This window comes from Coptis chinensis, chromosome 3 (genome assembly GCF_015680905.1).
Source record: "Coptis chinensis isolate HL-2020 chromosome 3, ASM1568090v1, whole genome shotgun sequence".
In the NCBI taxonomy this organism is placed as follows: domain Eukaryota; kingdom Viridiplantae; phylum Streptophyta; class Magnoliopsida; order Ranunculales; family Ranunculaceae; genus Coptis; species Coptis chinensis.
In genome coordinates, this window is record NC_141458.1 from 15,945,554 (window position 1) to 15,962,121 (window position 16,568).

General features: G+C 33.6%; 1 protein-coding gene across 1 annotated transcript; it reads left to right on the forward strand.

Moving 5' to 3' along the window:
• Positions 1-2,543: 2,543 nt before the first annotated feature.
• Positions 2,544-6,754, forward strand: LOC147508214 (NADP-dependent glyceraldehyde-3-phosphate dehydrogenase). Its single transcript, XM_086600784.1, has 9 exons — positions 2,544-3,007; positions 3,745-3,938; positions 4,027-4,155; positions 4,709-4,828; positions 5,033-5,169; positions 5,296-5,451; positions 5,543-5,921; positions 6,235-6,351; positions 6,468-6,754. The coding sequence occupies exons 1-9, from the start codon at positions 2,863-2,865 to the stop codon at positions 6,579-6,581; spliced, it is 1,491 nt and encodes a 496-aa protein (XP_086456910.1). The 5' UTR covers positions 2,544-2,862; the 3' UTR covers positions 6,582-6,754.
• The last annotated feature ends 9,814 nt before the right edge of the window (positions 6,755-16,568 follow it).

Sequence of the window (16,568 nt, forward strand, 5' to 3'; positions counted from 1 at the left end):
TAACATTGTCTTTGTAATTTATCACTTACACCCAAGTGGTACTTCCAATAAACTTGTCTTATATAACAAAAACTTGTCAACTTAATGTACCCACGTGAATAACAATGAACTACAAATTTAATAAAAATAAGACTTTATTCCTTTGATCATCAAGTCAAAGTCCATAACTTATTATTCTCAATTTCTTTTTCTCACTTATTTCTTATAAATTATATTTTTATTCACATCCAAGCCAAGTCTAAAACTAAAGATTTCCTTCCACACCATTAAAGCAAAATACGAGCGGACATTTGTAACATAGAAACCAAAACAACCTTTGTCGGAAAAATGACATTTGTAATCTCAAACCTTTCTCCATCACTTGTTCAAAAGCCAATATTTTCATTTCCATATACAAAGCTTGAATCACTTTTAAATTAGAAGAAAGGTAATATTATATTTGTTTGAATCTATTATAGAAATAATTTATGATATTACAAATAGTTTAACAACTTCCATGACCTCTTTAACCAAAACTATTATGTTTTATTCTTTATATCTATTACTTCTTTCTTTAAAATGATAATATAATTATTTGTCTATGTATTTCAATTTAAAATGTAATTTTAGTGAGGTTTGAGTCTGAGGAAGAACAAATTCGAACTCTCGATGTCTTGATTCATTAGATTGTGGATGTGCATTTTAAATTTTGGACTTATACGGGATTATTCTTAGATTGGTTGGACTTTGAGTTTATAGATTATGTACACATTTTTGTAATATAAATGAGTTTTAAAATTGATGTAGTAAAAAAAGAAAATATATAGGCTAGGCCCTAAAGCCTTTAAAGAAGGCTTAGGGTAGGAGTAGCGGCTCGAGGTTTAGACTTGTGACCGGCCGACCTATGCCGACTTTTAGGGCGGGCCGATCCGGCCCTAATATTTGAAGGGCTTTAAATATTTAGGGTCGGGCTAGCCCGACCCGGCCCATTGCCCACCCCTATGCTATATGGTAATATAAACCCAAGAAATTGGGCCCAATTTCAGTTCAAAACAACTGTAGAGGATAGTGTTTTGTGATAATGACTCACAAAACCATTTTCATCAATGAAATAACCCACGGACCCAATTTATTGATTTTAATAACCCTCAAAGATAAAATAAGTTTACCCGGTTTATTTTATATTTCTTAAATACCACTTTTACCCTTTCTTGTTAATAAGCAAAATTATGAGTGAGAAAACCCAAAACCCCTTTCTTCTCCAACTGACCTGACTTTTTGATTCATGACGCACCTCATCAAACTACAAATTGAATTATTTCCCTGTTTTAATTAAACAAAATTACGAAAGAAAAAACCTAAAACCCCTTCCCTGTTTTAATCAAACGAAATTACGAGATAAAAAACTTAAAACTAAAGTCGAGAAATAGACGAAGTTGTGCGAAACTTCAGTTATTTTAAAGAAGTTGAACAAAGATGGCAACCATTATCCAAAAAATCAAAGACATTGAAGATGAAGTATCACACCATTATCATTTTATTTTATTTATTTATTTTTAATTAAACCCTGGTGGATCTTTAGCTCAAATGAGTGAACACTTTGGAGATATCCAAAGGTGATGGTGGTTCGATTCCGCCAAGATCCTCTAAAATTTTAATGTTAATCAAACAATGATTGTTCATTTTTACTGTTGAACACGTATTGTTCATACCTACTTTAAGTATGAACACATATTGTTCATATCTGTTTTGGGTATAAACATTTATTGTTCATATATGCTTTGGGCTCATGTTTTTTTGTTAGTATAAACACGTATTTTTCATATCTGTTTTGGGTATAAACAATCAATGTTCATATATGTTTTGGGTATGAATATTTATTGTTCATATATGTTTTGAGTATGAATAATCAATGTTCATATCTGTTTTTGGTTCATGTTTTTTTTAAGTATGTATGAACAATCAATGTTCATATATGTTTTGGGTATAAACATTCATTGTTCATATATGTTTTGGGTATGAACAATCAATGTTCATGTCTGTTTTGGGTATGGACATTTATTGTTCATATATGTTTTAGGTATGAACAATCAATGTTTATATTTGTTTTGGGTTCATTTTTTTTTGGGTATGAACACGAATTGTTCATATTTAAATAAGGTATGAACAATCAATGTTCATATCTGTTTTGGGTGTGAACATTTATTATTCATATCTGTTTTGTTCATATCTATTGTTCATAGCTAATGTTCATAATTTGGGGTATGAACAATTATTGTTCATATCTGTTTTGGGTTCATGTTTTCATAGCCACAATTAATGTTCATAGCTGATGTTCAGCATGGGTAGGTGACAATCAATGTTCATACCTATTGTGGGTATGAACAATCAATGTTCATAACCGGATTGTTTCAGTTGGGACAGACCATTTATTTTTTTTCTTTAGAGATATACTTGATATTTCATTTATCCTTTTCTTATTTCGTGCCAAGGGTAAACTTGAACTTTCATCGTTGTGAGAGTGATTACAAAAATAACTGTCCTCTAGAGTTCCTCATTCTGCCGATTTGTCCTCTAGAGTCACTCGGGGAATATAAACCAGGCAAGTTGAGTATGAAAATGAGAGCAATCTTAAATGGAAAAACATTCAGCTGATTTGGCACATTGAGAACCACCTAACAGACAATGCAGAGTTTAGTAGTATAGTTTCCACACCCACACACTGAAGAAGTGTGGCTTACCTCCCTCGTATATAAGTTTCACCAAACCACCCCAACCTTCCCCAAGTCCCAGCCATTTTCTTCACTTCTTATCTTTTTCTTCTTCTTGGTTCTTCCTGTTCTTGTGTGTTGTGTGTTAGTGTCTTGGAACTTTTAGAGAAAAATGGCAGGGACAGGAGCGTTTGCAGATATATTTGAGGAAGGAATATACAAATATTACTCAGAAGGAGAGTGGAAGAAATCTTCCTCTGGGAAGTCTGTTGCTATAGTCAACCCCACCACCAGAAAAACCCACTACAAGGTTCAAGGTACTAAAATAAACCAACACCTCTCTCTAAGCTTTCATGAATCCTGCTTAAGCAGTCTATTTCTCAGAACTACTTAAATGGTACTTTTGTTTTCTGGCATGGTTGAGTTTATTCAGTTAATTTCTGGCTTTACCTCATGTTGGTAGCAAGTAACAAGTTCATATAAAATACAGTTACTTTGGAGTAGTGACAATAGTTAAGGACCAATTTGTTTTCTAGATGAGATTATTCACTTGAGCACTGGACTAATTAAGATCATTGTCATGGTAAAGACGTCAAGTTGTAATTATTAGTAATCATATGTCGTATTTTTGTATTTATTCTTACTTGGGAAACTTAACTAATTCAGGGTACATTTGAGATATAAAGCTAATAATTACAAAATTTGCGGGTAAGGGTAAGACTGAGGTGGCCTGGATTGTGTTCGAGAAAGGAAGGCGCCGCCAAGGCATTAATGCCGAAAGGAATGGGTCACCTCTAGTATAATACATGCTATAGCTTGTGCAAATTAAGAAAGAATGCATCTCAAACCATTATAATTAAACTCAGTACATGCTTTATATACATAATAATGTCTAGAGTAACTTGTAAGAAGAACAGCTATATTACATATTTTCACTGATACCCCAATGAAAGGAAATTTCATTCCCTAATTTGGTAAAGTTCGAAGAATTTTAATTAAAATGCAGAATCTTGCATTTGTATTGGTAAGTAACTGAAATATGGTTTTGGAGCAGCCTGTACACAAGAGGAGGTTAACAAAGTCATGGATACTGCAAAAATTGCTCAGAAAGCTTGGGCCAAGACTCCGTTATGGAAGAGAGCTGAGCTTCTTCACAAAGCAGCTGCTATCTTGAAAGAGCACAAGGCCCCTATTGCCGAGTGCCTTGTGAAGGAGATAGCAAAACCAGCTAAGGATGCAGTTACTGAGGTAATTATCTAATGAGTCGCGGTTGTTTAATTTGATCAACTTGGATAGTGTCTGTGTGCAATTCAGTTCAATTTGTGCTTCCTTGAAGGTTGTGAGGTCAGGAGATTTGATATCCTACTGTGCCGAAGAAGGGGTTAGGCTACTTGGACAGGGTACATTGCTTACATCTGATAGTTTTCCTGGGAACGAAAGGAGCAAATACTGCCTTGTATCCAAGGTAAAATATTATACTTCCCATCAGGATGACTGGTCTCGGTTGAGGATACACGTATACCTGAAAGTTGAGTTGCATAACTTGCATATACTTTGTTTGTGCCAATCTAGAAAAGAACATATAGGTTTGTTAAACCAATTTTGTGATTGTTATGTGCATCGGTAAGGCTGGCACTTGTTGTCATCAAACAACTTTTCAACTAGGTATAGCCAGAAAAAGTTGAAGTCTAAACCTATCTAATTGTGTTATGGGAACAAACGAATGGGCACAAATGAAAAATGGTTATCAGGGGTGAAATAGTTAGATTGTGATTCAATCCAACTTTTGGCTGACACGATGGGAAGATAAGGCGGGTTGTACACACAACTAAACAGAGCCCGTCCACATGAAAATATGGCGGGTCTGTCTTTACTTTGAAAGAGAAAATATGACAAGAAATCTTTAATTTTCTTATGCATCATTAACAATATTATCGGTCGATTGTGTCAAACAGCCTTTCCATGTCAAAATGCGTACTGCAGATTTTGTGAAGTGATTTTGTTAAATTGTACTGCAGATTCCACTTGGTGTCATTTTGGCAATCCCACCTTTCAACTATCCTGTCAACCTAGCTGTTTCAAAAATTGCTCCTGCATTGATTGCTGGAAATTCCCTTGTGCTCAAGCCTCCAACCCAGGTATGTTACTGGTTATGTATGCTTAATTGTTCTTACTTTCTAATGCAAATAGTATTTATATTATTATGAAGTATTCCATCACTACAAACACGCATGCATGCACACATTTGAACTAACTTGCTGCACATCACAATCAATGATCCTTCAAACATTTAGTATTATTATGTGATGCATGACTGCAGCCAAACTCTCATATGTCCACAGGGTGCCGTAGCTGCTCTTCACATGGTGCATTGCTTTCACTTGGCTGGTTTTCCTAAAGGTCTTATTAGTTGCATTACTGGTAAAGGTTCTGAGATTGGTGATTTCCTCACTATGCATCCTGGAGTCAATTGTATAAGGTGATAAAATTCTCAATCAGATTAACCTAACATCCCCCCCCCCAAGCGCCCAGTAAATGTGTTATCTGCGAACTAGTCACCGTATCTAAGTATCTTGCTTCATGAACACTTTATTATTTTTCACAGTTTCACCGGTGGAGATACTGGAGTTGCAATCTCAAAGAAGGCTGGCATGGTCCCTCTTCAGATGGAACTTGGGGGAAAAGATGCATGCATTGTGCTTGAAGACGCTGATTTAGATTTGGTTGCTTCCAACATTATCAAAGGAGGCTTCTCTTACAGGTAAGCAAAAATAAACTCTTTGCTCGAAATGTTCATGATCCTTGCACTTTCCATTGATGTACGTACTGACTATTTTGGTCTCCGTATAAAGTGGTCAGAGATGCACTGCCGTAAAAGTTGTCCTAGTGATGGAATCAGTAGCCGACACTCTTGTCGAGAAAGTAAATGCCAAAGTAGCCAAGTTAAAAGTTGGGCCTCCTGAAGATGACTGTGATATCACTCCAGTAGTGTCAGAATCATCAGCAAATTTCATTGAGGGGTTAGTAACGGATGCCAAGCAGAAAGGAGCAACATTTTGCCAGGAGTACAAGAGGGAGGGAAATCTTATCTGGCCGTTGTTGCTGGACAATGTTCGACCTGATATGAGGATCGCATGGGAGGAACCTTTTGGTCCTGTGTTGCCAGTCGTCAGGATCAACTCTGTTGAAGAAGGAATTCATCATTGCAATGCTAGCAATTTCGGTCTCCAGGTATAAAAATGATCTAGGTCACCACTACTTCACGATACATAATCATCTTACATGCTCATATCTAATGTTCATACATTCTACAAAGGCAAACAAATAACTTTCCGTAACGGCACAGCAACTATAAAAGTGGTGGTTCTGTCCTTATGTAAATTCACAGAGCTAAATAGAAACGGAAGTATCAGTGCATCACTTGTCTAGGATAGAAGTAATTTCATGACTGCATATTCGTGATAAATAATGTCAAATAGGTAGAAACTGACACAAAACTTAAAGAAATTCTCACACAACCTGAGATAAACAAAATATCATGCAGGGTTGCATCTTCACAAGAGATATCAACAAAGCAATGCTGATCAGTGATGCAATGGAGACTGGAACAGTACAGATTAATTCAGCACCGGCTCGTGGGCCAGATCATTTTCCTTTTCAGGTAATTAATATTAAAATACTGCAATTCATATTTCAAATTCTCGTATCACAAAACCTATATTTAAGCATCTGGGAATCAAGATGAAAGGTAATCAAACAAATATTTGTCTGTGGCAGGGCCTGAGGGACAGCGGAATTGGGTCACAAGGAGTCACTAACAGTATTAACATGATGACCAAGATCAAGAGCACTGTGATCAACTTGCCTACACCTTCATATACAATGGGTTAATAGGTTAACTAAGAAATTCCCTCTTATATAGTTAGTAATACTTGATAAGGAGGAACTTTTGCTATTTCTTTTTTCTTTTTTCTGCTATATGTATCTGTTCTTTAGATTTTTACCTCCCTTTCCTTGGGGATTCATCAGTAGTATCGTCAGGCTACTAACTATTCTCTTTGCAATTTGCTCTTTCTTACGTTCTCTCCTTTTCCGGACTTGGTATGTTTTAATTATATATACAGTTAATGCTGTCAGGCATTCTGAATTGGTGATGCTAGCTCTTCTCATTCAGGGATGATATTCACATTCAGAATGAGAAGCTAACACCATACCGCTTTTTATTATCCTTATATTCCAGAAGATCTAACATAACTAACTGAAGGGTTTCCAAGTTGGAAAAGATAATTTATGATACTGTAATTAATATGTTATCGATGGACCGAAGTAAGTAATTTCCCGAAGATTTAAGTACCTTCTGCATGACAAGAAAAACTGAGCTATGCTGTATACATTGAATATGAAATCAGTGATTTTGCAATGTAGCAAAATTTGTTGCATCAAAGTTCTGAAGAATAGTCATCCAGTCCCCCTACCCTTTTTTGTGAAAAAGGATAATAGGGTTGGCCATTGGGAAGATACCGTTACCGGACTGCATTAAAATCCGGTCTATACCATCCTTCCTCTTACATCATTGCTTACTATCTAGAGGAGGTATATTAGAACTAGAGGAGGTATATTAGAATTAGAGGTATATAAGTATATAACAAACTATCACAATGTTCATATACAGAGTTCGCTAGGCTAGCCAGATATTCTGCAGCACTATTACCTTCTCTATATACATGAGTACATGACTGCAGACTAGATATTATATGCGCGCTCCTTGCTGCTTCAGTACAGGTGTTTCACTAGTGATGGTTGCAAGGATGTCTCTACAATACCATGGTGCCCTCTCCTGGCCTTTTAGAATTTGGACTGCCGTTAGAGAGTATGAGCATACCAGCACCTTGTTAAAATTATTCTGCACACATAACTTCAGTCCTATCTAAATGGCCTTGATCTCCTAGTACAAGACTGACCTCTTTTGTCCACCTCCTGTGTAGATAGTTCTTTCTGTTCCTTCTTGTTCTATGACAGTCCCCTGCTTCCTTGAGCAGTAAAACAACATAAAACTGAGCCTTCGCCATCTCTGGTCACACCACCATATCCAGCTTGCTCTAACCTTGCCAAGGATAAAAAGGAAATATATACATACTATGCACCACTTGTACGTGGTCGCTCAAGAAATAAGATATCGCATCCTTGCACTGCTTCGTATCACATTAGGTTAGCTGGGATTCCTTAGGTGAAATTATTATGCAGTCGAGTATTGTGCTTTGATCCCGCTGTTTTGGTTAGTGCATTACTAGGCATCACAATTCGTCATCCTTTAATGTACCTCATGTGCACTGGTTTGGTTCTGGAGTTCTTGGTGAGCAAAACTCTTGTTAGGGCCGGGGTAGCAGCTTGGGTTTGTACTTGAGAGCTAGAGTTTAGCCCAAAGCTTATTTATCCATGTCAAATTTTATAGGGCCTGAATTTGCATGCACTTCAGTAAAAAACTAAAAAATATTGAATTTCCGTAGTCACGGGTGTTAATGAATATATATCGTGTAAATGTCAATTTTACACTTTAATATTTTTTTACCATGGCTTACTAAGACTATGGTTTTGAAACTGGATTTATGTGATTCGGGAACCTGTAGAGAGAACATACTTTTATGGACCCAATGCAAGACAGTGTCCCTATTTAACATCAAACTCGAATGTTAAAACCCAATAAGATGGTCGCCCGGCCCTGAGGTGAGTACGTGACTTGCATTTGGATGAGTTTTTGGTGCTGATGTGTAGATGACTCACCTTGCATTGGGAATATTTTTACGAGGACTAATCTATGTTTATAAACATTTTGGAATCTAAAGTGATTTTGGAAATTCTTTAATTTTAGAGCAATAATTTAAAAATATTTTGGAATCTAAAGTTGATTTTGGAAATTAAGCTTTTCCGAATTTTAAGATGCACATTTTAGGACACGATAATAATGATTTGTCCTCAAATGTTTATTTTCTTTTCCAGCTAAGGAAATTCATTTATTAGAAATCAAAACAAATGGAAAGGCTTTACTCTTTTCATAATCTAGACCCATTAATTGACCCTTAAATGTATGTAGGGAAAGTGTATCACGCATCCAAGATAGATACAATGTTAACAAAACGAATTTTCCCTCAGTGTTTCCCTCCGTTACAGAGTGCTCTGCAAATTTTATGAACTATGTTGCTCAATTGAGCACTATAAAGTTTTGTTGAGGACAAAAAAGGACGAAAAGGGACTGAAACTGCAAAACACAATTCTGAGCTCAAAAATGAATGGTAAGAAGCCCAAACAGAAAGCAAATTAACTAAGTTTCTATAAAACCAATAATTATTACCAAAAAATAAGTAAATGAAAAGAAATACAAGGAAAAAGAATCTTCCTAAAACGTTTCCAATTTTGTTTCAAATGCAATATTCACTTCTGACACAACCGCATATTTCACATGATTACAACAAGGCAAACTGAAAATATTTCAAAATTTATTTCGCCTATTAATTTCCATTGTTGTGCACCACAAGTCAATTAGTCTATGCATGGCAATATTAAGAAAGGGTATTTCTGTACTTTCAAATACTTCTTGAACCCTATAAAACCCCCTACCACCACCCTATTCATCTCACTACAACAACAAAATCCCATTTCTTCTTGTGTTCATCATTTCTTTCCTTAACTGTTCTTGTCAGTCAATCCTAGTTTCAAAAATGGAACAAGGCATGAGTGTGGTTACTCAACTTAGTAGAGTTGGAAATCACCAACCTCATTCTTCTTCATCTTCATGTTCATGTTCTTCCAATGGTTCTGTTGAAGTACTTGATCAAACTACTTTTGAAGTAAGATGTTTAATTTTAATGAATGTATGTGTTTGTTCTTTCTTTGGTTTGTGTTCAAATCTTTTGTTGTATTGTGCGTTAGCTTCTTCATATTTTGTATGTGTTTCTAGTCTTCTTTTGTTGGAGATATAGATGATGTTTGAACCTAAATTTAATATTGGACTAACCTACATTATTTGACCATTTTGGTGATGTTTTTTTATGGACAGGCCATGGATCTATATATCACTCACATTTTGTTGGTACAAATAGTGTTTTTGTGTGTATTCGTAAAATTGATTTTGATTTTGATGGATTTATTTGATTTATTTCGTGACTTCATATTGATCATAAAATCAACCAAAGTACATAATAAAAATTCGTGATTCAGTCTTTTTAAAAGGATTATATTTTATTTAATTTTTTTGGTAAAGTAAAAATCAATATATAGGTTTTACCGGCCGGTTCAATTCTCATTTCTATAACAAAATCAATACATACAAAATTGGTGGAAAAAATATATATGATTGAGGAAGTTAAGACAAGCTAGGTATAAATCATAAGTTCAATAATTCAATCCGATCTTTGTTGTTTCAGTCTCTAATCCTCATGTTGGTCTAATGTGACATGACGCCGTGACTTAGATCTATCATCTATCTATAAGTATTTCACACCTCATTAATTTTATTTATTTATTTATTTACCAAGTTATCACATCAAATTTACAATGGTTTTCATCCAAAATATCACATCAGATCGATCGAAAATTGGTTTCTAATTCAAAGAACTTGATTGCATCAGGCTAACGTGAGGGGGATAGATGAATACTCTCGCAAGATAGTGACTGATGATGACCCTGAAGATGACCTAGTTGAGCCAATTGCTGCGAAAGAGGTAAAATCCACTGTGAAAAAGCCCTGTTACAAGGCTATACAGATATTTCGTGACTTCATATTGATCATAAAATCAACCAAAGTACGTAATAAAAATTCGTGATTCAGTATTTTTAAAAGGCTTATATTTTATTTAATTTTTTTGGGTAAAAATCAATATATGGGTTTTACCGGCCGGTTCTCATTTCTATAACAAAATCAATACATACAAAATTGGTGGAAAAAATATATATGATTGAGGAAGCTAAGACAAGCTAGGTATAAATCATAAGTTCAATAATTCAATCTAATCTTTGTTGTTTCAGTCTCTAATCCTCATGTTGGTCTAATGTGACATGACGCTGTGACTTAGATCTATCATCTATCTATATGTATTTCACACCTCATTATTATTATTATTTTTAAATTTATTTACCAAGTTATCACATCAGATTTACAATGGTTTTCGTCCAAAATATCACATCAGATCGATCGAAAATTGGTTTCTAATTCAAAGAACTTGATTGTATCAGGCTAACGTGAGGAGGATAGATGAATACTCTCGCAAGATAGTGACTAATGATGACTCTGAAGATGACCTAGCTGAGCCAACTGCCGCGAAAGAGGTAAAATCCACTGTGAAAAAGCCCCGTTACAAGGCTATATAGATATTTCGTGACTTCATATTGATCATAAAATCAACCAAAGTACGTAATAAAAATTCATGATTCAATATTTTTAAAAGGCTTATATTTTATTTAATTTTTTTGGGTAAAAATCAATATATGGGTTTTACCGGCCGGTTCTCATTTCTATAACAAAATCAATACATACAAAATTGGTGGAAAAAATATATATGATTGAGGAAGCTAAGACAAGCTAGGTATAAATCATAAGTTCAATAATTCAATCTGATCTTTGTTGTTTCAGTCTCTAATCCTCATGTTGGTCTAATGTGACATGACGCTGTGACTTAGATCTATTATCTATCTATATGTATTGCACACCTCATTATTTTTTATTTTTTTAATTTATTTACCAAGTTATCACATCAGATTTACAATGGTTTTCGTCCAAAATATCACATCAGATCGATCGAAAATTGGTTTCTAATTCAAAGAACTTGATTGCATCAGGCTAACGTGAGGGGGATAGATGAATACTCTCGCAAGATAGTGACTAATGATGACTCTGAAGATGACCTAGCTGAGCCAACTGCCGCGAAAGAGGTAAAATCCACTGTGAAAAAGCCCCGTTACAAGGCTATACAGATATTTCGTGACTTCATATTGATCATAAAATCAACCAAAGTACGTAATAAAAATTCATGATTCAGTATTTTTAAAAGGCTTATATTTTATTTAATTTTTTTGGGTAAAAATCAATATATGGGTTTTACCGGCCGGTTCTCATTTCTATAACAAAATCAATACATACAAAATTGGTGGAAAAAATATATATGATTGAGGAAGCTAAGACAAGCTAGGTATAAATCATAAGTTTAATAATTCAATCTGATCTTTGTTGTTTCAGTCTCTAATCCTCGTGTTGGTCTAATGTGACATGACGCTGTGACTTAGATCTATCATCTATCTATATGTATTTCACACCTCATTATTTTTTATTTTTTTAATTTATTTACCAAGTTATCACATCAGATTTACAATGGTTTTCGTCCAAAATATCACATCAGATCGATCGAAAATTGGTTTCTAATTCAAAGAACTTGATTGCATCAGGCTAACGTGAGGAGAATAGATGAATACTCTCGCAAGATAGTGACTAATGATGACTCTGAAGATGACCTAGCTGAGCCAACTGCCGCGAAAGAGGTAAAATCCACTGCGAAAAAGCCCCGTTATAAGGCTATACAGATAGCAAGAGCGAGAGATCCTCGCGCGCTCCCGCAGTTTGCTCGTGAACCTCGTCCTAGAAAGCAACGAGCGAAAAAAGAGAAAAATGAAAGCAACAAAAATGTGACTGCAGCTCGTTCCCTTCCAAAGAGCAACCAAAATACTGAGACTCAAGTCCGCCGACAGCCCTATAAAGCGATTCAAATCGCTAGGGCATTAGCTGTTCCGCCATTTAGCTCTTCATCGGACTCCGAAGAAGAGAAACCTAAAAGAGGGCGTCCAAGGAAAAGTGCTCGGAAGAAATAATTTGTGCAACCTTGAAGGGCCGGGATGAATTAATTAGTACTTATTTGGTCATGTTTTAGTTCAAATCTTTCTTATGTTGTGGTTTAAACTTCGTATCATTCTTAGTTTTTCAATATATGTTTTGTTTCAAATCTTCGATCCATATTATGTCTTATTGAAATATTTGTTTTTCTTTGAGAGTTGTTCTTTCATTTCACTGCTACGTGATTGGGGTTAGTTGAAGCACAAACATACAAATCAAGACACACCATTTTTTTTAAGTAGAGGAGATGAGTTTGACTGACTCACACCACATGGCTGCCACATAGCCAAATCTTCACTGTACAAACTTGACCTCACCAACACTAATTATATTGTAACTGCTAATAACCGAATTTTGGCTTGGTCCATTAATTGTGTATTTTCAAAACGTTGCATCTTTTCTAAAAGGTGCACTTCGATCTTCAAAAGGGTGTATTACATACCTACTATATATAAATATATAAAACTCGTCCGATTCATGTATTGTTAAAATAATTTTATGGAAATCTTTTATTTGCATTCACTTTTCATGTACTTTTACACATTTTTACCTTTGTTCGAGTACAATACAAAACAATAATTGTATTTGTTGGTTGTTTTTTTTTTTTATTTATTTATTTATTTTGTTCTACATTCTTAAGATTGAAATCCATTATATCTTGCTAGGGAAGGGTATCATCATATATAATCTAAGAAGCAAAGAATCAGTTAGTGGATTTTGTGCCCCCAGCACACCGACCTATTTAAACTTTAAACTAAGGCGGCACGAGAAATCTATGCATGACTCGTGCATAAATTAATAGTTCGACCAGATGGACTTGGGTTGTCATCAAAAATATATAAGTAATTAATTGTGATATATATAATAATTCCACGCGTTGGTGGTAGAGTCGATCTATAAGTGAAAGAGATCAATGAGGATATTGTAGTTGAACGAACAATGGTGGTGTTCCTCATTCTTTTAATTTGGGGAAGTCAGTGGCATGGTTGCTGACTCTAGCTCTCTATGCTAAAAACCCTAAGTATTACTTTGTGCTCTCGTCTCTTTTAATGGGAGAATATCATTTTCAGTAATCCTTAAGAGTGATAGAGATCATTTTATTTTGTGCGAGGAAGAAATCTTCGTGGTCTATATATATATCTCTTGTTTGATAAGTCTTTTCATATATTATTCAATATAATTTAAATCAATTACTCTGTGTTACATCTTATTTTCTCTGCACCCAAGGTTAAGTATAATTATATAAGCCTAAAACTAACCTTTTTTTTTTTTTTTTTTTTTTTTTTTAATTGAGCTTCAATCACTTTACATGTATATATGATCACACTTAGTAAGGAGAAAGAAAACAACTACAAGAAGAAGGAAAAAAAAAATATTGTGAACAAATATAGTTTTTTCATAAAGAATGACATCATATAATTTAAAAAAAAAATAACAACAACCTAAAACTAGTTTTCATCTACAAAATATTTCGGGGCCGTTTGGCAACGATTATGGTAATCTATTTTATGACATATAATCTATTATGAGTCCTATAATTGTTTTTAGACTTAAAAAAAATTGTTTGGTAAAAATTATTAGAAATCATTATCTCATTATCAAAATGAGACAATTCATAAAAACTCAAAAAATATATAAATAAATAAATAATATAAAATATATATATATATATATATATATATATATATATATATATATATATATATATATATATATATATATATATATATATATATATATATAACTTAAACAATGAGAAACAAAATATATGGAGCTTTATTTCCTCTATAAACAAGTTACCATATTTTGATTCTTTTTTATTTCCAGCAATTTATGTTTCCATTTTTGGTTTAGTCATAAAATGAAAAATTGATTTGTATTTGATTGTTTGGTATCCTTTTTATTCCATAAAGGATTATCTCATAAATATTTACATTGTAATTGATTTTAAAAACATCATTTTTCTACTAATAATGGTTGCCAAATCTATGATCGATAGTTGATTTTTCAGAAACAAAAGCGTAACCAACGCACCTTGGTGTTACACATTATAACTAAATTAGTAAAAAGGCAACCAATTGAATGTTGTTCATTTCCCTTAATTTTGGGGCCAATCTATTCCATCATACACCAGATTCCCATTACCGGCTAAGATATATATATATATATATATATATATATATATATAATATATATATATATATATATATATATATATATATATATATATATATAAGATAGAATGTACAACAATTAATTGTCCTGGTTGTCAAGAAGGTTGCTCAATCAACTTTTTATTTTACCAATGTAGCAACTAAGTTATATTTTGGGTTAATTTGTCTAACCCCCTCACATTTGTCACCAATTTATAATAAACCCCCCACATTTGTAAACATCACGATTTCCTCCCGCGCCTTCTGACTTCCATCCCAGTTCCGTTGGTATTTCACATAATACCAAAAGTACCCCTCAATGATGTACATGATTGCCCTTATTTATAATAAACCCCCCACATTTGTAAACATCACAATTGAAAATTTAATTCATCACTTCAATATTTCAAAATTAATATTTCGTTTAAATATTAATAATTTAATATTAAATTATCGAAGTCACTATAATAATAATTTAATTCCACATTCCAACAGATCTACTAAAGGTTGAAGACGATAAACTAAATGTTGAAGATGATGAGTTGTTGACAACAAACCAGATCCACTAAAAATTACAATAAACTTTCACTCAGATGATGGGTTGAAAGTTTGGACAAACTAACTCTAACAACTAATGCTCTTGACAATAAACTAAAGGTTGAAGACGATGGGTTGTTGACAACAAACGATGGGTTGAAGACGATAAAAAAGTATGTTACTTTTTACATAAGCCAGATCTACTAAAAGTTGAAGACGATGGGGTTGTTGACAACAAAAAGTTTGATCCAGTGCAACTCAGGTTTATATAAACTAGATATAAAAACACTTCTACAAGCATGGGCCATTTGTGTTGTGTAACATGGACCATTGATGGGTACTTTTGGTATTAAGTGAAATACTAACAGAATTGGGATTGAAGTTAAACGACGCAGGGGAGGGGGGCGGGGTTTATTATAAACTGGCCTGGTGACAAATGTGGGGGGTCTGGACAAATTAACTCTTACATTTTCAACAAAAAAAAAAAAAAAAATCATTGTAGCAAATAACCCAAATCTTAGATGATGGAAAACACACTTTAAACAACAAAAAACCAATTCAAACAAATTACTATAATATAAAAAACAAGCTAGAGCATTAAAACTAATAACAAAACAATAACATCTAATGAAGACCGACCATGCTTGTCTAGAACGTTACCATTTAAACAAAACCTTTAAGATTTTCAAAATAAAGAAGCAAAAAACAATAGTTTAAATACGATAAAAACATTTCAATGTTATTAAAAAAACAACATGTAAAAACTTATTTATTATCTATTGTAGAAACCTACAAAATTTGGAAATGAAGTAGTGAAATGCAGTTTCTCTAATTATATATAGCACTTCCCATGCTTCTAAAACATACAAGAATATGAAAGAAGAAGACTAAAGCCTATATATAATTAGATAGCATTATTTTGTGCATAGAGTAAATCTTCTTGGTCTATATATTTCTTGTTTGATAAGTCTGTTTATATATTTTATATAATTGAAATCAATTATTATTTGGTGTTACATTTTTTTTATTATTTGCAAGTTTGTTTTACATGAGATCAATAACTCTTTAATGCTGGCGGGGTTCGAGCCCCAGACCTCTGGTATCATCACCCAAATGTTTTACTGACTTTGCTAGTCGGCACATGCAAATTACATATTATTTTCTCTACACCCAAGGTTAATTATAATTGTACAAGCCTATCTATAACCAACCTATTTTTATCATTAAGCTTCAATCACTTTACATGCATATATATACACCTTTGCAAATAACAAAACCAAGCTAGGAGAGTTTCCACTGGTACGTGAAGGA